This window comes from Vanacampus margaritifer, chromosome 15 (genome assembly GCF_051991255.1).
Source record: "Vanacampus margaritifer isolate UIUO_Vmar chromosome 15, RoL_Vmar_1.0, whole genome shotgun sequence".
In the NCBI taxonomy this organism is placed as follows: domain Eukaryota; kingdom Metazoa; phylum Chordata; class Actinopteri; order Syngnathiformes; family Syngnathidae; genus Vanacampus; species Vanacampus margaritifer.
Window position 1 is genome coordinate 16119867 of NC_135446.1, and position 23754 is coordinate 16143620.

The following is a 23754-nucleotide window of genomic DNA, read 5'->3' on the forward strand; positions in this document are numbered from 1 at the left end:
AAATAAATGTAACACCGTGCAGATGTTCGACTTGGAAATCGGAATTTTCCCCGTGCCATTTCACCTCCAGGATGTCGATGAGGACCGTCTCCTCGGGCTGCCGAGTGCTTCTGACGTTCTCCAGGACGATGGAGTAGTAGACCCCCCGTGTGTCCGACTGGTACAGGTTGTACGTGTCCGTCTGGTACCACTCCTGCAGAGCCAGGAAGACTTGCTGCTCGTCTGTGCTCACTATGTGAACATCCTGGAGATAAAATATATATATATATAATTGCATTTTGTTAGCGACACCTCTGCTATTGTGACAACACATCGAATGATTTTGACTTACAGTGCTCACAGAATGCCAAAGGGACGATGCATTGTGGGGGCACTGACTACTTGTATGACATCGAAATTTGATTTTGACACGTGTAAGCTGTTTTGGGAGAGATATGAGCTTTTGCAGATGATCCATGGTGTTGTGCAAAATCATCCAAGTTACTTTTGGCAAAAGCACTAAGAGAATGCAGATGAGCCAACGCAATTGAGAAGGATCTTTGCAGTCGTGACAGTACCGACTCTTTGTTTGGGAAAGGAACATGGAGTGAAGCATGTGTGACCAGTTTTAGGATAGATATGTGCTTTTGCTAATGAACTGATTTGTTCAAAAATGTAAGTCTGTTTGGCCAAATGCGCTTGCAGTTTTGAAAATGTCGTCACAGTTTCAAGAAATGTGCCAAACCTATGTAGAAAAACTGTAAAGGAACTTTAAATTAACTCAAAATGAACGCACTAATTTTGACATCCCTAGTGATGACATACTTTGCCAAATGTGTTTATTTTTTACAGTTATTGATCACCGGTGTAGTCCAGAAGCAGTAAACCTCAAAGGGTCAGAGCCCAAATTTATATAAGTTAACACCTTGTCTTGTGCTTTGCGTTTGTATTATCATGAAAGCTACTTGAATGCCTGACAGCGTGTCAATGGCAGTGATTGGCTCAAAGTTGTTTATTCGCCCCCATACCACCTTCCCTTCGCTTCAAATACATCTCCCGAGCGCAGCATTCAATCAGCACACTTCAATACTACTCAGGCTTGCGTGGCGGCATCAAACGCTCCCCCGCCGCCGCCCCCGTGTCGCGTCCGAGCCAGGCTCATTTATCGTCTTTGCGTAAGCCGCTGACACGCGACGCCATTCGATCGACACCGTGAATATTTCATGGCCGTGACCGTCTTGTAGCGGCCGGTGAAAAAGTCACTGGCATCATTCTTGCATTAAACAAGCGCACACTTATTTAACTAAATGATGTGAAATGAACCCATTTGCTTCAAACCAAACCAAACTGTAATTGTCAATCCGTTACCATTATTATAACCACACTTCCGTCATGCTAAATTACATTTTGTCATCACTATTTTCCGCTTGACTTTGTTTGTCATCTTACTATTCTTTTCCTCACTCGCTAAAGACCCTCAGCTGTTCAAGAACCTGCCTGATGAAAAAATGGCACACTGAAGGACCCCTTAGATTAGTGCCTGATATAAAATAAACAAACTGAGTAGTAAACTATTGCTTGCTCTATCACAGCCAGCTGTCAGTTGAGTCAGAGCTAGAAGAAAGAAGGCTTGGAGAACGGTGTGTGAGGAAGTTAGCATACCTGGTGTTTAGGGTCTTCTGCTCAGATTTAGTTATAACTGTTTTGATTAAGTTATAACTGTTTTAGTTTAGTCATAACTGTTTTAGTTTAGTCATAACTGTTAAGATTTAGTCATAACTGTTTTAATTTCCTCAGTAGAGCTTGGTGAGTGTTTGAATGAGGTCTGGGGGGCCTCCTCTATTTCCACATCAAAGGGCCATTTGTCAATGTGTATTGAATGATGTCTGTCTTAGCTGAGGGCTGGGGGCCGGTGGGCGGGGGCGGTGCGGGGGGGGGGGGGGGGCTGTTTCCTTGGGGGTTTTCAAGATAGTATAAGAATGCTGTGAGTCCGCTGTAACGACACACTTGCGAGAGGACTGCAGCCATTTGTCTGTAAACTTGCTTGTGTCCGGAATATTCTGTAAAATAAATCCTTCGAAGGACCTGTTCCCCGATCTCCAGTCTGTATTCAGAAAATCAACATTCTCTCTACCCGAACAACAACGAACACGCGGAAGACAAAGATAGTCTTCTAACACTGGTAAGTGTATATTTACTTGCTTACTGCAGGAGAAAAAGAGTGGCTCGGCCACAGTCTCAGGAGAGGAATACTTCCCGGTGTGTCGGCGAAATGGGCGTACGTCATTGATATAACGCATATATACGAGTGTTTTTGTGTTTCTGTCCTTCCTGCGTTCAATAAATAACCAAGCAATGCATTGGCCACTGTAGTTCCCCATCCCACATGCGAGGGCATTACAACTTTTGGCTTGTCCCTTCTTGGGTAGTGAAGGCTGTATATTAAAAATCCATACTTTTGCGTGTCCAATAAATCAAATGATGAGATAAGACATGAACAGAGTCCCTGCACAAGGATGATTTATTTCAGAAAATTCTCCGGTCACAGCAATACTGAACATCACGTATGAGGTGGAATTTCAGAGTGCCCATGTGCCCCCTCCCTTGGGAAAGGGGCATTTTATAGTATCGAGTTTTGGAAGTAAAACGCCCCTTCTCCTCCTACTAAGAATGAGTAGAACAGATTGGTTCTCACACAATATGTTACATAATATTGTTTTCGTACACAGACTGCACCTGTGTTCATTTCATTCAGTTGAACTCGACAGCTCCTAATGTAGTATAGTTGTAGGAGTGCGCGCGCTCTCTCTCTCGAACAGAATGTGTTTTCGCACAGAACACTGAGAAGGAACTTCTAGACCAAACAATGTGTACCAGCTTAGGTTAAGGTCAAATTATACTGAGTTGAACACTATTTTACCTATTTCACATCTATAAAACATTTCAACATGGTTAATATATGAAATAAAGAATTAAAAATGTTAATAATGTCTAACAGTAGCAGGGGAACACTGTTCACAACATCATCGTGTGCCTGCACGTGCCTGTGCAGCATCCTTGGATCAATGTGATCAATACGGCAAACGCAGCCAGCGTGGAAGCTGCCCAGTGAAGAGGTGAGATCGAATTAAATCTCGTGAAAGTCAGTGCCTTCGCTCCCAACTTGACTGAGAACTCATAAAATCGCCAAAGCTCTGTAAATCCACTGCGTCATGCCACTCTTTGTTATGAGGGCTGCAGTTTTCTGCCAATATTCAGCAGTAGAAAAGTGAAAAATGTACTCATTTCTTTCTCGGGGTTCTGAAACTTTTGGGACTGGAATGCAAGTACAACTTTTCCACAACGCCAGACACTAGTAGACGCCGATACAATGTGATGAATTTTCATAATTTTGCATGTACTCGTGTATGATACACCTGCCTGATTTTGGATGAAAAAAAAAGAAGAAGTGATCCACTCAAGAAATTACGGTGATTGGTTTAGAAGGGGCATATCATTAGCCTAATAGGATAGTTGCCCATCATACTTGAAAGAAAAAACACAACAAATTCAATTATTGTGGATTACATTGACTTATTATTATTAAATTTTATCCTAAAAGGAAGTTAAAAATTATTTTGGCATCGCTATTAGGCTAACGTTTTGTACTTCCATTACCTTTGGCAAAGCATACTTGGGAAACTTCATCTGGACAAACTCATTGCGTCGATACGACACGTAGTGCTTGGTGCGATTCCCTGTGGTCACCTAGGAAACAACATAAACAGTATTTGGATAATAAATACAGTATGAAACGCCCATACAATAGCGGTATTGCGAAGGGATTCAACAACAACATGCGTTATCACATGCGTTGTAGACAGGCGACAATTTTTCCAATGCTGTGTAGTAATTCGAGCTGCAGGAAATTGCAGCAGCACTACAGATACATAAAAAAAAAAAAACAGTGGCTTGAGAAGATTTGCACTGCAGTTTTCACTGTGGATGTCAGTAAATAATTAATCATAGAGAAAGGAATCAGCAGACTTTTTCATTTTGATAAATTATAATCTTTATTCTGGACATTTTTAGATTAGATTTGTCTGCTGTGAGCATTCCACCCATCAAAGTGTGTGTCGATGTTTTGTCGTGTGCTTTACCTTGACAAAAATGTAGTCGCCCTGAACCGACAGAGAGTTGTGGTCGATTTTCCCCAAGAACTGAGCCGTCACCATTTTGTCGGAACAGTTCACGATGAGGCAGGTAACGTACAGGTAACCTGTAAGGACACGTTTCAATAATGTTGGAATTGAAACCTTGCTGTGTCCAAGTAACTACTATTGAAACTTTTTTTTTTTGATCCAGCACGTTAAGAGGATAATTTATGACAAACACCTGTACATTAACTCAACATGGCAAACCCTAAAGGGTCATTTGAGTGGGTTAAGTGTGCATTTCCAGTTGGTGTCGTACACACGTTTGTCTTACTATCTTAGTGGGGACATCCCATTGACATAATGCATTGCCTAGCCCCTTACCCTAACCATCACAACTGATTGCCTAACCCTGACCAAAATCCAATTACCTCTAAAAAGAGGTGGGAACTTGTGGAGGCCTACCAAAATGTCCCCACAATGTTAATTAAACCGGGAATAACACACATGCCCGCACTCTCATTCTTTTTCTCTCTCTCTCTCTCATTGCGCATCATCAGTCTCCTTAACGAGGATTCCGAGTAAACAGGCAGCTTGCCAGCCTCCGTGCAGCTCACACACGCTCCGGCCATCCATCGTCTACCCTCCGTCCCGCCCTTGAGAGCTGGCACGGGTCTCGCGCCTTGAGAGCTGGCACGGGTACTGCGCCTTGGCCTTGACCAGATTCCTTTGCAGCGTGCCGCCGTTTAACTTTGGCCGAGCCATTTGTGACAAGGAGGGCACGGGGCAAACAGATGGGTTTGGCACGCCCGGGTTGCACCGGCGGAGAGATGGTACCATGCGGTGCTGCCTCGCCCCAGAAAAAGAGCTGGCCCAGACGGACGGCCGCTAGCCGTCACCCTCCGCCAGCAAAGGTAGCCCTGTTGATATACCTTTCGTGCGTATTTATTTTCCTGATAACTTCTTCCCTTTTCCTCTCCTTTCAAGACTTGAACCTTCGTGCTTCTTATTTTTATTAGTCCAGATGGGATGGCGGAGTGCTGCTGTCTCAGGTTTATTTACAGAGATTACGGATTAGGCTACACAAAGTAGATGAGGTCCGCTTGTGGTTGAGAAATCTAAAACACACTCACACACACACTTCTACCATACGACCTCTAACACACGCAATTGGCTGCGTTGCCCCCAGGAGGGGAGTTAGGAGGGGAGTTAAGCGCTAACCGGTCCATCTGTTAGTCAGCTGATATTGCTATCTACACTGGCTCGTCGCCCTCAGCATTATTACGGCGTGCCGCTTTGTGTGCACAACAAGGTCGAGTACGGATGGAATACCGACAGCCTAAGAAGGGAGAGGGAAAATGTACATCCTGGCTTTTGATAATTCAACAGCAAAAAAAAAAAAAAACAGGCCACTGTACCTCCACTTGTGTCCTGCATCTCCATGTGCACTAGATCAGGATCCACATCCACATCTGCTACAGACCTGGGATACACACATTCACAAATACAGTCATTCCCACAGTCCAGAATGAGTCATTAACGATTGAACTGACCAGAATACTCTGTCCTTGGTGACCCGCTCCTGAAGCAAAGTCCACTTGCGGCCCAAATCTGTGGAGGCAAACAGCTGGCAACACAAGAGAGAAGAGCACGTTAACAAGTCGCACCTTTTTCCATTGGAGCTCACGAGACCGTCCAGTCCCTCACCCGTCCATCCTTGCAGTAGGCCAGGAGCTTGTCCTCCTCCTTGGGGTGGAAGACGAGCGTGTCCGGGGTGAAGAAGATGGTTTGCCGCTGGAAAGAGGAGCCCTCGTCGGTGCTGATGAACACCATCTGGTCTCGTTCGTTCACCGAGGAGCTTACCAGAACCACCTGCCAATTCAAAGGAAAAACAGAGATGAGAAATACAGTACACAAATTTGTTGAAATATGAGAAGTTGTTCAGCAATTTTTGAGCACAGACATGAGACACAAAACTCTGTATGGTGGCAGTGACTCAACTCAACACACTTCACAATAAGCAACAGTTTGGAAAACAGTGAACAAAGACAATTACCCATCGCGTATTTAAATGAACCAAATGGCTTAGTCGGATAGCTTGATGCTAACGCTAATCGACATCCATGTTGCATTGCTTGAACCTTTTAAGAAATTGGTTAAATTAAATATTACATAATAATGCATCAATGAGCCATACATACGTTAGCCATACACTGCCACGGAGGGTGTGGAGAAAAGTATGTCAACGCAGTATGTTTTTATAAAGTAACATATTAGCCAAGTAGCTAAGCTAACTCGCTAATTAAAAACATACTAATTATGTTTTGGTTTTTAGCATGGCTTAAATGGATCTATCTATCCATCTGTTTGTCCGTCCGTCTGTCCGTCCATCCATTCATTCGTCAGTCCGTTCATCAATACAGTATGTTTTTATAAAGTAACATATTAGCCAGGTAGCTAAGCTAACTCGCTAATTAGATAGACAGTTTTCCTAATTAAAAACATACTAAACATGTTTTGGTTTTTAGCATGGCTTAAATGGATCTATCTATCCATCTGTCTGTCCGTCCGTCCATTCATTCGTCCGTCAGTCCGTTCATCAATACAGTATGTTTTTATTAAGTAACATATTAGCCAAGTAGCTAAGCTAACTCGCTAATTAGATAGACAGTTTTCCTAATTAAAAACATACTAAACATGTTTTGGTTTTTAGCATGGCTTAAATGGATCTATCTATCCATCTGTCTGTCCGTCCGTCCATTCATTCGTCCGTCAGTCCGTTCATCAATACAGTATGTTTTTATAAAGTTACATATTAGCCAAGTAGCTAAGCTAACTCGCTAATTAGATAGACAGTTTTCCTAATTAAAAACATACTAAACATGTTTTGGTTTTTAGCATGGCTTAAATGGATCTATCTATCCATCTGTCTGCCCGTCCATCCATTCATTCGTCCGTCAGTCCGTTCATCGACACAAGGCGGGCAAATTGAGCGCCGCAGCCGCCGCATGTTGAGCTACACATGAGGCCAACATGTCCGACACCTTGTCCCTGCCAGGTGTCAAACGCAAAGTGCCGCTCTTGACGCCCGCTTCGACGACAGCACAAGTGCATTAGCCGCCCCGCACCTTGTGCATTAAACATATTGGCTCGCCTCGCACCTGTGATCCAAAAGGCACGGGACCTTGAACTTCTCAAGCGTTGTTTCTCCTTCCTGATGTCCTGATTACTTCTTCTGTGATATCCCGCCGCAGAGGTGCCTTCTTAATTACATTTGCTCTGTCGTCGAATGAGAGGGAGGAGAGCAACGCTGCCGGGCTATTAATCCAGATTTAATTACGAGTCGGGAATCGCAAACAAACGTCTCTCGGCGCATAATAAAAAGTGATTTTGCTTCAGTGTGAACAGCATATTAAGACCTTTAAAGACAGCATTTGCGCAAGACGGTTGTTTGCGTTTGTTCAGCGAGGCAATGAAGCGCTAAGGAAACAGTGTGATGTCCTGTTGGTTCAACAAGTAGTTATTGTATGAGTAATACTGTGAACATGAGTTTATGATTTGCTTAACTTATTCACTGCCGGCAGTTTTCGTCTTTCCCTTAGAGCGAGTCGTACAAGTATAACACTTTAAAATGTGTAACTACCGGTAAACAAATAACCATTAATAAACAAACATAATGCACCGACGACATATCATCTGGAATACAGTTACAGCATGACTCGTTTGGAATTTTGGACTACAGTTCTGCCCGCAATTATTATTATTAAAAAAAAAACTTGCACCATCTGAATATTTTAATTAAATTCGATTTCTAAAGCTATACAAGTCACCCGCGTACAGTACTTGCCTCCTCATTTACATACGAGCTCGTTACATGTGGCACTTTTAACCCGCGGGTCAATTGGCCCTCTGGAGCGCTCTCGGGACCGAATAAAGGGCCCCTCTCAGTGTGCCAAGTGCAGCGGTGTCGCATGTCATCGCCGGGTACAATTTGACAAAAACACGGTGGGCTTAATTGCCACAGAAAAGGTTTTGATCCCGTCTGATCGCGGGAAAGCAAAACCCATTAGCTCAGTGGCTTCTCAACAGCGCTGTTGGGGTGGTAATTGATTTGAACAGGTATGGAGTATTTAATGGCTCTGGCTGTCAGTGTTAGGGCAGACATGACAGAGAGTAGATTATTATTTGAAAAGTCATTTCACAAAATAATTAAACCGCTCTTTTGTGGTTTCATTTGAAATTTTGGGAGGGGGGGGGGGGGATAGAAACATAAACGGGCGTAGTAATGGGCCAGTGTGGCATTCCAGAAAACAGTAGAAAGTGACATAAAATAACAGATGACAGAAAAATTATAGATGGGATAATTAATAATGAAATAATACAATAATAATTATATAATAAAATATGTGGCTAGATTAAAGAAGGATCAACCAGTCTCTCGTTACAACTCCTTCTGTTCACAGGGAAGCCTTTTGATTTCGGGGACATCCATAAATAGAGTGCTTGCTCTAATGCTAATTAAATAGACACATCATCAAAAAGTCATTAAAGAAGATCGGCCTCCAAGCGCTCGTTCCCGACGTCGGCTGATTCCAAACGTCTGTTGCTCATCTGATCATCTGATCTGATCTTCGTCATTGCCTTTTAGACAGCGTCTAAAAAAATCTACACACCCTTGTTCGAATATCGGGTTGAAGTGGTTGCATAAGTATGCACACCCTCTTATAATTGGCTGTGTTCAGAATGAACCAATCCCATTTAAACACCATGCTCCCCAGATTAACTTCGATGAAGTTCAGATGTTCTAGTAGGCTCTTTATGAAAACTCAATTGAGTTCTCAAGGTCATCAGTTTTTAGATTATTTGCCTGTCTCATTATTTTTTAACTCAATCACTGCCATAAATTTATTTAAAAAAAGATTATAAAAAATTAGGGGTGACAGGCGATTAAAATTTTGATTACTTCACTAATTAACTCACGGTTAATCACAAATGTTGTCTGTTCTAAATGTACAATTAAAAAAAACTAGATTTTCATACTCTTGTTAACACGTGTGAAAAAAAGTTAAACTAATAGAAATAGTTCAAATGAATTTTTGACGTTTATAGCCGTCAATGGCAGTGAATGAATAAAATAAATAGAAAAAAATAGATTATTAAAAATTCGGGGCGTCAGGCGATTCAATTTTTTTAAGCGTAAGTAATCGCATGACTTCACTAGTTAACTCACGATTAATCACAAATTTTATATCTGTTCTAAATGTACAATTAAAAAAAAATCTAGATTTTCATACTCTTGTTAACACGTGTGAAAAAAAAAGTTAAACTAATAGAAATAGTTCAAATGAACTTTTGCCGTTTATAGCCGTCAATGGCAGTGAATGAATAAAAGAAAAAGAAAAAAATAGATTATTAAAAATTCAGGGCGTCAGGCGATTAATTTTTTTTAAGCGTAAGTAATCGCATGACTTCACTAGTTAACTCACGATTAATCACAAATTTTATATCTGTTCTAAATGTACAATTAAAAAAAAATCTAGATTTTCATACTCTTGTTAACAAGTGTGCAAAAAAGTAATAACACTGATAGAAATAGTTTAAATAATTTTTTGGACGTTTATAGCCGTCAATGGCAGTGAATGAGTTAATAGAAACAAAACTTGTATTTGAACTTGGAGATTTTATATCTATCTGTACCTCCTTACTCAATTTCGCATGTGGACTGCGCTGTAATGGATGCCCGTGTTTTAATAAAGCGCGGACTTGACCTCCAGCTGGCGGCTTATTGGAGGACCGGCGGGAGGGCAATGAGAGGAGGAGGCTGACAGCGGGTTTTGGAGGAGGAGGAGGAGAGAAATGTGACAGCGGCATAATTCCCGCCACTACATTTGAGATACGAGAGCCGGTGAGACAGAAAGGAAGATGAGGGCGGGGGCAGACAGGAAGCAGACTGTGGCTGAGACGGCATCATCTGCCTCAGGGTCATTTTTCATTACACTGCCAGGTGCTGACTTCATCATTCATACGTTGACACATTCTCCGGCTACGTCTAGGTATTCTACCTTTATAAAGATAAAAAAGCTGTGTTTTTATTGGTCGAATTGAAATTCAATTTAATTGACTCATGAACAAATGATATATTTTAGGATACAAGGTTATGTATGGTATAGAATTCTGTGTTATAAATAAAAATCAGCCGATTGATTTATCGGTCTCTACTAAATATTATTTATTGTAATTCATATTAATTGTTTTTAATGGTTACTTAATTCTGTCTGTTAGCGAGAGCCACTACATCGTGATAACTTACATTGATGTTTCTGCATTTGGCAATTTATTATTATATTATATTATTAGTATGGGATTTTTTTTAATGGGCTTTGGGTGAACGGATGAATACACACACACACGCACATGCACATGCTCACCCACATACAAAAAATATATATATGTGTGTATATGTATATATATGTATATATATTAAAAAAAAACATTTAGTAATTTTTTTTTAAATTTATTTGTTTTTCTAAAAAAAGGAGAGCATTGATGATGTCAAATCGAATGAACAATACTGAGCTCTCCTGAAGAAGAAAAAAAAAAAAAAGTAATTCATATTAATTGATTGGTTGAATTAGTTAAAAAGATACATGAAAAGAATACCTTGAAAAAATAATTGCATATTAAATTGAGATTGTAATACTGAGTGAAAAAAAATAGGGGTGTCAAAATTGGTGTGTTAAATTTCAGTTAATTTAAAGTTCCATTAACGCCACTAAGGGGGTTGCTTCAGTGAAAATGGCTGGGAGTGAATGAGTTAATATGAAAAGAAAAATGCACTGAGCTGTCACCAATGTCTTACAAATGCAACTATGCCACCTAGTGGCAGAAAAATTACCTCAACAAAAATCAATATCACACTCCTTATTTACAGTACAGTACATCTTTTATTAATTTTAACTCTATTTTATGAGTTATTATGAAATTACTGTATCATTGACTAAAAGATGCAGCCATATTTCTATTAGTTAAAAAAAATCCCACTTTTATGTTAACAAGAGTATGAAAACTTGTACATTTTGTTGTACATTTAGAACAGATGTAAAATTTGTGATTAATTGTGAGTTAACTAAGGAAGTCATGCGATTAATTAAAATAATCAGGTTAATACCACTCGCTATCATTTTAATGGGTAAAGTCAGGCTGCCACTGCACCTGTTGTAAAACCCTCGGATGTGGGAAAGTAGCATCAGCGTCATGTGGCAATGTAACGCATGTTCTTGTATTAACGGACATAATAGACAAGCAAAAAGGCACAGGCAGACTTCGGGCTCGCAACCAGCTGTTCCTGAGCGTTTAACAGCAGGGGGTCGCCTTCATATGGGCTTACACACACCTCTAAGTACTCATTTGCATAAACACACACATGGACTAACCACTGGCTGTCAGCGAGCGAACACAATCATACTTATGCAACTCACACGCGCACACACGCAAGGGGGAAATGATAATGATCAAAGCAGCCATCCCGCAGAGTTTTTGCAAAAATGTGCAGCCATTGGGGGTTGGGCAGATGGGGGTTCGTGAAACAAATCTCATAGGGTCACATTTTTTTGGGGCTTGGTTGCCGCATTGAATAATGTATGCGATTTGTGGACGCTTGAGTTCGCACGAGGCTGATGAAAACATGCACACACAAAAAAAAATAAAAAATAAAAAATAAAACAAGTGCGAGGTTTTGTTCAAAGGACAGGAGGAAGATAGAAATTATTCATGACTAAAGGAATACATTATGAACTCCAAGTAAACAAAGACGGTGACAGCCAGGCCTCAAATGAGCCTCCAAATATGGAGGGCTGCATATCAGAAAACACTGTTTCTGCTTGATAAAGATAAAGCAACACAGATTTGAGACAAAAGCAAGCTTTTCACCAGCACTAGATTTTGCTCATCTGGCTAAATTAGCATCAAGGTTGCGCAAAGCACCCGAAAGCACAATTATTTTACCATCATTTTGACGACTTAAAGGGTTAGGGATAATTTTTTTCCATAAGATAAACGTCAGTGGCGCTTGTGTGTAAATAAGCATCCCAGCAGTCTTCATGGGTGCTGATATATGGCTTTAATTGGTGTCTTAAAATTAAACATGCATTGGTGTATAATGAACCCAAGTTTAGTGCCAGGGATGCAAAAGTAAATAAAATCTCTCCTTTCCACAATTTCCATTTTCAATTCTATTGATGTATATCTAATGTGGTGCAAGTGAGTCCAAATCCTGTAGATATATTTAGTGTCCGTCTATTTAAACCATTTAACCCTCCTTTCTATGTTTCAGAATTGAATTATTGAAGGCCCGCGTTCAATTATTTGTCATCCCCGTGCTGAGGGGGGCAAAGTGGTTCACTTCAAGTTCACCTCGAGTCGCCATCACGGCCACTCTCAATTTATTTTGCGTCTACGCACGACCTCTCTCAAACAGCCTTGTCGCTCCTGAAATATTGAACGCAACACAGCCACCGCTTGCCCTTAAAAGCAAACCCCCCCCCCCCCCCCCCCACCACCACACACACACACACACACAAAAACAACCAGTGGCAACCGCTAAGTGAGCCATACATGAACCCCGACGACTTAAAATCGCATCGAACCAGCACAGTTTCTAGACATATTGTACAACTTCCATTAAAAAAAAAAAAATAACCACGTGTTTATGCACCACTCAGACAACATGTGTCACAGGAGGCCGCTTCTCAGACTTCATTATCGTCATCATCGCCTCGAGTGGCGGCACTTTCGGGCGCCGCAAACAGAGGCGGCGAGAAAATCCCCGGCGAAATGTCAATCGTCCCATCGAGATAACGCACACGAAAGCTGAAGGTCGAGCGTGCCTCACCACTTTATACTTTTCAAACAAAAGCTTATTACTATGAAGCCCTTTTCACACTGCATTTAGCAGTACGCAGCATTCATTGTGTATGTAACAATAAACAACAACAACAACAACAAACTGGAAATTTGAGATTAAATTGAATTTTTTTTTTTAAATGAAGTTTTTAAACTTTGATCAATCCTAACATGTGGGCATAATGTAGTTCCAACAACTGGAAAATCAATTAATAGGTTTTAAGTGAACTAATGAATACACACACACACTCACACGCACGCACGCACACACACATACTCACCCACATACAAAAGAAAAAAAAAAAGAGCAATGATGATGACATATTAAATCGGTAAAATTACCAAATGAACAATACTGAGCTCTCCAGAAAAAAAAAAAAGGAAAATCAATTTATAAACAATGAAGCAGAATATAGCAAATTAATTTCCTTTTTTATCATCTGAAAAACAATTCTGGCATACGTAAACCAAGTTGTCAGAAGTGCATTTTTCATTGGCCAATTCTTTGCCTATGTGACAACAAACCCCAAAATGACTGAGACAAGTTGCCCCAAACAACAATGTTGGCTAATACTTGCTCTAGTTTAAAGTTAGCTTAAAACAGAGCAGTGACTGAGGCCTGACCAGATGTCTGAATCTCTCCTCTAACGAGTCAACATGATTTGCTGTTAGAATTTGTCTATGTACAAGGCCTGTTTCAAAATATATCAAGTTGATTTTTTTTTTTTTTTTTACTTTGGGTTGTACAAAACAGATAACTGGCACTCATGTCAGCTCACAATATGCTATTCTCTAACACCTAATCATTTATACGAAGAAAACGAGTATTCCATTTTGTCATTTGTCGAAAATTGCAATGTGACAACTTACCCGTGATACAACTAGTCCTGGTCCTGGGCACGTTTTTACGTTTGAAGGAGGAGTCAGCAATTTTGAAATAATCAATTTTTGACATACTCCATTTGTTAAAAGTGACATAAAATCAGCCCTCTCTGACTCCATTATGCGCTTCAAATTTGGTGAGAAAGAAATTACCACGTCCAAGAAAACAACCAATCAGAGACAGTGGGCGTGACTGACGAGAAGTCAATCCCTTTGCTGAAACGATGGTGAAATGTCCACCTCCAATAAACACCAACAAACCGGGCAGACAGTAAGACAGGCAGCTGAGAGGATTCAGAAAAAAAAAAAAAAGCACAGCGTCTTTTAAGTTTGACAGCTCGCAATTTAATCCACATTGGGGCAAAAAGTCACAGCACACGTCTCAACGTCAATGAATTAGGCCAGCGTAAGAAAGGCAAAATAAATGTGGCATATGGAATAAATGGCATCTATTCTTGTATTTTGACAGACAACAGCCATATGGAGGCAGCAGGATGTTGTCAGTGATAGCAACGCCTCTGCCAATCATCTCTAAGCAGAAGCGGCGAGCCTAATTAGACTGTCAGGCTGCCTGCGGAGGAGCCGCCAGCTAGTTCACATGTGCAAGCAATCAATCAGTCAATCAATTGATCAGATACTTAAAAAAAAAAAAATGGCGATGTAATCAAACAGAGAGCTTTCACACTCCACAGATGTGATGAAATGACTCAAAACTGGGAGTTAGCTCACCATTTAAAGTGGCTCTGATTAACTCCATATAAACCTCTGATGTTCTAGTAGGCTTTTAGTGACTTTTTTGATTTTTTTTTTTCCCAGTTGTACAGATCACATTAATAATAAGGAATAATTCCCAGAGAGGTTGAGGTGAAATGAAAGTGAAAGCAAGCGGCCAAGCCTCGCTGGACGTGACCTTATAAGGTCAAAATGATAAGTAGCACTCATGCTAGCTTAGCTTTTTTTTTTCTTTTTTTTTTTCTAAGGAGAGCTCAGTATTGTTCATTCGATTTGACATCATCATTGCTCTCCTTTTTAAAAAAAAAAAAAAATAAACAAAAAAAATTTAAATTTATTTTTATTATTATTTTTTTTAAATATATATACATATATATACACACACATATATATATATATATATATATATATATATATATATATATATATACTTTTTTTTTTGTATGTGGGTGAGTATGTGTATGTGCGTGTGTGTGTGCGTGCGTGCGTGCGAGCGTGTGTGTATTCATCAGTTCACCTAAAGCCCATTAAAAAAAAAAATCCCATACTAATAATGTAATATAATAATAAATTGCCAAATGCAGAAACATCAATGTAAGTTATCACGATGTAGTGGCTCTCGCTAACAGACAGAATTAAGTAACCAGAATTAGGTTAAAAAATTCTATATACGTAGACCATGTTTCTATAAATTTTGATATTTGGTTTTTATTCGAGGCAGATATTTTTTCCATTAAAATGCGATTTATGAGGAGGTTAGACCATTGGTCGATATTCAGAGTTTGTTTATTTTTCCAGTTAACAAGAATTGTTTTTTTAGCGATAGTAAGGGCTACAAGTGTAGATTGAAATTGTTTATGTGGTAAATCAGTTGTCATGCTAGCTTAGCTGCCGGTGTATATACCGCATGTACCGACAAGCACAGCAGCCATGAAAAGATGCAAATGTACACTCGCACTTGCAGGTAAACTACTACATATTCATAAATGCAAAGCATAGCCTTGTAATCATGCATTGTTTGCATGTGCTGTCGACAACCAGCCACAGAGTCAGACAATATTACGAGCTAAATGCCGTGAAGTGAATTAAACGAATACCTTCGTTGAGCGGAATTTTTTCTTTTCTTCTTTTTTTAGAAACCGACGTCTGCAGTTGCGCGCAGCTGGCGGAATAGCGAGCAGCCGGCAAGCTGCGAGCTGCTCATTATTTGGCTCGTTGGAGGGAGGCCGAGCTGGTTTTGTCAGGTGAAGACTTGAAGAATTTGAATCATGCTAACAAAGCGTCATGGCGACATTTGGAGCGCCTTGTCTTACTTGATACTTTTTAGACTCGTGTTAGAATGAGGTCATGTTTGTCCTTCCGACATTCTGAAAAATGCAGAAACCACCTGAATCTTTCATGACGCGTAGATTTTCTTCCAAAACAATTTGAAAAAAAGTCCCAACTGTGTAATGTTTGAAACTTCAAAGCTTCTCTCCATACAGTATCAAAATGCAAATGAAATACTTTTTTTTCCTGGAGAGCTCAGTATTGTTCATTCGGTAATTTTACCGATTTGACATGTCATCATCATTGCTCAAATGAAATACTTACTCAGGGATGTGATTTGACCAAAGTGAAATTATCTGAAAATTTAGCCCGGGGTCTGGGGGCCGCTGGTGGGGGGACAAGGGGGACGTAGCCCCCCGGAGCTCATGGGTTTTCCGTGTTTTTAAGTACTTTCAATGCACTCACACGACAAAGAAATAGACAAAACAACAGCATAAATTTTCAATGTATATTGAACTATCCCATATAAAATGGCAGTTTTAGTCAACTCAAAATCAGTCACATTCAAAAACATTGGACTGCTTTTGCTTTTAAAAACTATCACTGAGAATATCATCATATCTAACTAATGTGATTACTAAGTTAACATCTAAATAATGTTGAAGAGTTCAAATTTCATGAACAAATAATTGTATCATGACCAAATGAAAAGTAACTCATATTAGAGCATACCACAAATGTCTTTGTTATAGCAAAAGATGTTATCTGTCGGAGTCATGTGCATACACAATGAACTACTAAAAAAAAAAAAAAAATCGGATTTTTTTTTTGGGGGGGGGAGATAAAAAAAGCGGAATTCCGCGAATTAGCGGAAAAATCACATCCCTGCTTACTGTATGTGCTAATCTTGCATGCATATTGAAAGAAATGAATATGTTTTCATTCAAGCCTCGAGATTATAAAAAAGCAAAAGCAAAAAAAAAAGTCTTTCAACCCTAGTTTGTCTTGGCTTGGCAGCTCATTTATTGGTCTCCCGAAACCATCGATCAAAGCATTCAAGTGTGCTGATTGGGTGAAGAGAGCAAAAATCAATTTGATGCCAACTTGTTTTTGATTAGAACTTCTTCTTTTTTTTTTTTTACAAAAATCTCCCTCTCTTCTTCTTTCCATTTTCTTTTCAAGTTTGGCGACCTGAAGTGCGTTTGGCGGCGGAACACAAATGATGCCTCCCTGCCGGCGAGTCCGAGGTTAAAGCGCCAATTACCCGGCGTTAACGAAGCCTCATTAGCCTCGGCGCAGTTTTCTTCTTGCGGCTCTGACTCCTCTTTATTATCCCTCAACTCTGAGCGACCTCACATAGCGCTCCGCTAAAAATACATAAATAGCTTGCGTTCAATTCAGCTGATAAGGGCAAAAAAAAAAAAAAAGAAAACCTGTGATTCGGGATTCTGCCACGCTTACTCCATCTGGGATCGCTTTTGTGGCTACAAGAGTGCCATTACATGCCGCGCCGTTGACTTCAGCCACTTCAGTGCCGTTTCGTGAGCAGACGACAAAAAGGGGTAATTAGGTGATGGGCAACAAGAGGACGCCGTGTTGTCCGTGAAGGCTCAGCGAGCATGAAATGAGCCCTTCAGAAGCTATCAGCTTGTTTGTTATTGTTGATGGAATGCTGATTGATTCAATGGGGCTTGCTTGGCTATTAGGAAGAAGTGATTGCTCTAAGGAAAAGCGGATTCTTCCTTGTGTTTTGAAACTGCAGAAATTTGGCATGGTCGCTCAGTTTAAAGAAAGGAAATACATGCGGTCGCCTTTCGACAGATTCGCTATTCACTATTAAATGTACAGATTTGCGTATTTTCCCTCATAGTCATTTATTTATGTTTCTGGCAACTTTCACTGTTAGTCCACTATATTTATAAAACAAAATATATACTTTTATTTCAATACATTTGTCCTAATCATCATTCACATAATGTTTTATTGCTAGTCTTATAACTTTGCACCTACCAATCAATTATAGTACAGTAAAATGCTGTTTTTATCCCAGGAGATGAATTTGATATCTGATTGGCTCAAGAACATCCCCATTGCTAATAATGTTTAAAAACTACTGATTCTGAATGCCTTAAGCCGAAAAGATTGACATGACAACATAAAGGCTGAAATCTGATTGGACCAAAAATCGTACGAAATGAAACGAATAGAACAAATTCATAGAACAAATATTTGAATCTAGTAGGGGTGTCAACATTAGTGCATTATTTTTGGAGTTAACTTAAAGTACCTTTAACACCACTAATTTTTTTAACGTGCGATTAATGACCGCCCCTTACCTGGCTAGCCTGTACTGGGGGAATTCCAGTCGCAACGCAGCAAAAAAACGCCCGCGTCCAAATTTTGCAATAATAAATTTAACGACAATACATATATTTGTGGAGACTGGGGTCAAGTTGTATTTTACAATTTACTCCATGTTAAAGATTAGATAGCTCTTGATATAAAAAGAAAAATGCACTGAGCTGTCACCTATGTCTTACAAATGCAATTATGCCATCTAGGGGCAGAAAAATGACCTCAACACAAATCAATATCCTTTTTTTTTTTTTTTACAGTATAGTACATCTTTTTAATTTTAACTCAATTTGATGAATTATTATGAAATTACTGTATGGTTGACTAAAAGATGCAACCAGATTTCTATTAATTAAAAAAAAATTCTACTTTTATGTTAGCATAACATATAATGTATAAGATAATATAATAGAACAACCCACCACTGATAATTTCCACTAATGCAACAATGTCTCTTCTTCATTTGTCCTCTACCAGCGCATAGACACAACTCTCCTCCGTCTCCTCTTCATCGCCTGTCTCCTGTCTCCTCCCCTTACCCGTCACCACGGTGCGCTCTTCAAAAGGCCGAGGATGACAAGACCACTCGACGGGCACGGCGCTGACAGTTTGCCGTCAGGAGTGGAGTGCGTCTGAATGATGTGGGTGTGCCTGCGGCATGTTTGTGTGCCAAGGTGGTCAAGTGGGAACACGACAGAGGACACGGGGGGGGGGGGGGGGTATTGGTTTGTCAAAAGCCGCGAGGATGAAAAGATGGCTAGTGCGATGGCCTCGGTTGGACTCAAAGAGAAAGGCATTTTCAAGACATCTGTCCAATTTTAGCATAGGTGTCAAAGTCAAGCAAAATCCATCCCAAGTCGCTCAACATGCAGAATGGAGCCGCCTCATCTTTAAATTGGAAGTCAACCTGAAACATTTCATGACAATAATATGTTATATGTGACCTCACTAGTGTAAACATGACATTCAGGTTTTTGGAATATGAGTTATGAGGCAAAATCCAGCCGTTTTTATCCATCTCAGGGGTAAGCGGCTACTTTGCCACTTGCTGTCGACTGAAGATGACATCACAGTTGCTTGGGGCTCAGGCAACGACCAATCACAGCTCACCTGTTTTCTGAAGCTGACCTGTAATTGGTTGTTACCTGAGACCTGGGCAGCTGTGATGTCATTTTCACTCGAGAGCAAGTGGCAAAATGGCCACCTTCTAGATTCTAATATTGATAAAAACTGATGGATTTTGCTACTTAACTCATATTCCACTAATGCAATATTAACTCTTTGACTGCCAAAAACGTTAAATAACGTTTAGTAAAATCCTATGGAGGAGTGCCAAAGACGTTAAAATACGGTTTTTTTTCAAAACAGAGGTGAAACTAACCATTTTCTATTGTTGATTACTGAAAAACGGAATAAGGTAGAAACAAACTTTTTGTTCTGATGTAAGATGAGAGTCCAATCTTTCATTTGGTAGTATGTGTGTTTCCATAGTCCAAACACATAATTTTCTATGGACCTTGAAAGATCAGTCAAAAATGCTTAAATCGGCTGGCACCCACGGCATCCCTTTTCTGAAAACGTCTGGCAGTCAAAGAGTTAACCAGAACACATTATTTGGACTAGTGGGGGGTGCATAGAACATAAAATTGTCAAGAATTTTTTTGGGGTGGTAGACCTCCCCTTAAAAAGCCACACAGTCAAAGTCATAAATGTAAGGATGGCAACCCCACATGTATGGAGGACCAAAACTGCCAAAAAAAAAAAAAAAGACTAAATAAAGAAATACATAATTAAATGTAAAAAAACAGATATTAAAAATATTATTCAAAAATTAAATAAAAAATATATATAAATAAATGGAAATAAAAAACAACTATATATATATATATATATATATATATATATATATATATATATATACACATTCATATTTAATTTTTGAATTATATTTTTTTATAACCGTTTTTATTTTCATTTAATCATTTATTTTTTTATTTAGTCATTTATTTATTTTTTAATTTGGGGCGTTTTGGTCCTTATTGCCAGGACGAAATGTTATTCAAATGAAGGGGCGGTCATAAGCGTGTCTTGGGTTGGACTTCGCCGTTGCAAACTGACTTTCATTTGTCGAGTGAGCGGCTCAGCAAACAAGGAAGTCTCGCTGACTTGAATGGAGATTAGCTCCAGCAATGGACGACTATCTTGTCCACTGTCACCTCGGCTTGTCGAGTAACTCAAGTAGCAAGTCAAAAATTAGATACAAATGTATTTATTAATGTATATATATATTTTTGTTATTGTTTTTATTTCCAGTTTAATTTAATTTAATTTTCAATTTTTTTTGTACTTGTTTTTATTTTCACTTTAAGTCGTTTATTTAGTCATTTATTTATTTTGGCAGTTTTGGTCCTCCATACACATGGACAAAAATGATATCTTAATTATTAAACCATGTAATCTCATACATTCATCAATCGAGCCAATGAGAGACTTCCAAAATACTCAAGAAACAATGGCGACAGCCGAGGAGATTAGCATGGACGCAGCTCGGACCGGCACGTCTGTTACCACGGCAACCACATTGCTCAATCGCAAGTGCGCATGTGTGTGCGCGTGTAATGCAAGTCCGGGACCTCAAAAGCCTCTGCCAGCTAAAAGGGAGGCTACGCCTCCTAACATCCCATTTAAAAGCAAACACAAACACACATACACACACTCTATATATAGCTCAAAATAAAAATAACCTTCACTTTAAAAGTGAACATACTCTGCTTTCCTTCCACTTAGAATCCCACATGTTGTGCTTGAAGACCACCTCTGGTTGGCCCGAATTTATGTCGTGCACGGGCAAACGTCTAATTCAATGTCTTTTGGTAGCCAGGCAAATGTATCAATTTATATGCAGACACACACACACATACAGACATGCACATACACATGACCAAAGCAGAAGAAAAAGATCAATTTTACAGTTGTAGATTTTGCCTTTTTATCACTGGCGCTCTTCCCGTCACACTCGCACACTATTTCTCGCCACCGCATTGAGAGAGGCCGGCTGGAGTGAAAACTAGACTGATGGCGAAGGCGAGCTGTGAGTAGACATTCTGTTCATGTGGGACACTTTGTGTTCCGTTTTACACTGCAAGAACTGGAGTTTAAAAAAAAGTAGGAAAATTCATGAAAGGAAGAGTACATTAATATAAACAAATTGAGAGGAAAATTTGATTTAAACAAGAAATTTAAGTATTTATATTTTATTTTATATTTTATTTACCGTATTTTCCGGACTATAAGTCGCTCCGGCCAAAAATGCATAATTAGGTAGAAAAAAACCTACATAATTCGCTCTGGAGTATAAAAGTCATATTAAGTCTAGAGTGCACTCTTGTGGCTGTCTGTGAAATTATATACCCCTGGTATATTTTTTTTCATGTATATGTTGCAGGAACAGCCAACCTATGAAAAAAGGTGGGACTTATAGTCTGGAAAATACGATATTTATATTTATTTTGTAGTATTTATATATAAATTGTAAAAAAAATTCAAAGAATATTTTGAGGTTTTTACAGTTACTTGCTGAGGAAAGAGAAACTATCTTTAGTAGTTTTAAGTTAGGTAGTTTTTAAATGTCATTTTTTAAATATTTATCTCTTGCTATTAATCATTCATCACAGCAGCTGGTGTACCACAAGGCTCAATTTGCAGTCCCCTGTTATTTGTATTTAACGTGATCCATGCCCAATTCACACTTTGGTAACAAATAATTACAGTGGTCATTGTCATGTGCAGTCCCACTACAAAACAATGTACTTATGCAAGTATGTAAATGAGGTGCACGTATGCAAATGAGGTGCACATCCAAACGCCTTTTAACGCGACATTCTTGCCTCCAGAGGAAGTCATCAGCCGGTCTTTCCCGTCTGGTCTTTCGTCAATACAATCGTTCAATTCTGTCACACGCGCGCACACAACGCACATGCTAATCGCTTGTGTTCAATCAATTTTCATCCCTCATTTACATCTAGCGAGGAAGGGGCGAGAGGAAAGCATGTCTCTTCATTCAGTCTGACACTCAGACTTGCTCACGTACGCTTCCTGCGCTCACGCTCGAGCACGGGCCGCTTTTCAACCTTGACAAATGCGCTCGGCAAAGTCAAGATATTCATCACGTCAAGCCCACTGGTGAATCTAAATATCAGATAGCAACCGCTGTCACTTTTATCTCCAGTTGGGCTGAGGAAAGAATCTAACATGTTGTAAAGGCGCACAGCTACCATGAGCTCATTTATATATGGATCCGGTCCAGACTTTAAATCCAGACACTGGAATAGTTAGCCACCACTGCCACTACCGTCCTGGTTTGAAATACATCAAGCATGCAATTCGACAGATTAACAAAGAGCTCTTCTTCTTAGTCAATACATAGGGCAGCAATTACATGCGAGTTAAGTCCCCCCTCCAGGGTGAGCCATCACAAGTTGTCTATTGATCCACATGACAGTTGCGGGTCAAGCCGATCTATATATGCCCCAGTGGGCCTCCAGCGTGACACAGGAGGAAAACAATAATACAAGTTAGGGGTGAACGCGAGGTCAAAGATAATATGTCATAATCCGCACTTTGAATTATAATTCCAGCGTTGACCTGAAGCTGCCGCATTAAGTAATGGACGGATAGATTTATTTTATTTTTTTTCATTTTTTTTTAAAATTTATTTATTTATTTTTAGTTTTTATTTTTTCTTATTTTTTTTCTTCTGGAGAGCTCAGTATTGTTCATTCGGTAATTTTACCGATTTGACAAGTAATGGACGGATAGATTTATTTTTTATTTTTTTTCATTTTTTAAAAAAATATATTTTTTTATTTTTATTTTTTTTTTCTTTTTTTTTTTCTTCTGGAGAGCTCAGTATTGTTCATTCGGTAATTTTACCGATTTGACAAGTAATGGACAGATAGATTATTTTTTTTTTTTCATTTTTTTTTTAAATTTATTTATTTATTTTTATTTTTTATTTTTTCTTATTTTTTTTCTTCTGGAGAGCTCAGTATTGTTCATTCGGTAATTTTACCGATTTGACAAGTAATGGACGGATAGATTTATTTTATTATTTTTTAAAATTTATTTATTTATTTTTATTTTTTATTTTTTCTTATTTTTTTTCTTCTGGAGAGCTCAGTATTGTTAATTCGGTAATTTTACCGATTTGACAAGTAATGGACGGATAGATGATGTCATACGAGAACGTGCACATCACAATGCAATGTGGGTCTTGTTGGGCGCCCTTGACTTCGTCCTCTTTCACCTCTGAACGCCATTTTGCGCGTCGCACACATGTGACAGCCTTTCATCGATTAGCCGTCAACGGCATATTGCATCTCGTACCCCAGCATCCCCCCCCACATGATTTATTTGTCCTTGGACAGGAAGGTAAATACATTGGTCCAATTTGGTCACATCTATCGCGGGACCAATCACATCAACAATCGTTCACAATTGAAAA

At 39.3% G+C, this 23754-nt stretch overlaps 1 protein-coding gene across 5 annotated transcripts in view; it reads right to left on the reverse strand.

The window, feature by feature from the left end:
* Positions 1-23754, reverse strand: part of sorcs2 (sortilin-related VPS10 domain containing receptor 2) — an 87936-nt gene that overhangs the window by 13233 nt on the left and 50949 nt on the right. For all 5 annotated transcript variants that reach the window (XM_077543607.1, XM_077543606.1, XM_077543605.1 and 2 more), the window contains exons 4-9: positions 5820-5984; positions 5666-5739; positions 5531-5595; positions 4119-4237; positions 3637-3726; positions 65-244 (exon numbers count right to left, since the gene is read on the reverse strand). In XM_077543607.1, the coding sequence (XP_077399733.1) occupies positions 65-244; positions 3637-3726; positions 4119-4237; positions 5531-5595; positions 5666-5739; positions 5820-5984 (693 nt within the window). The remainder of the gene's footprint in view (positions 1-64; positions 245-3636; positions 3727-4118; positions 4238-5530; positions 5596-5665; positions 5740-5819; positions 5985-23754) is intronic.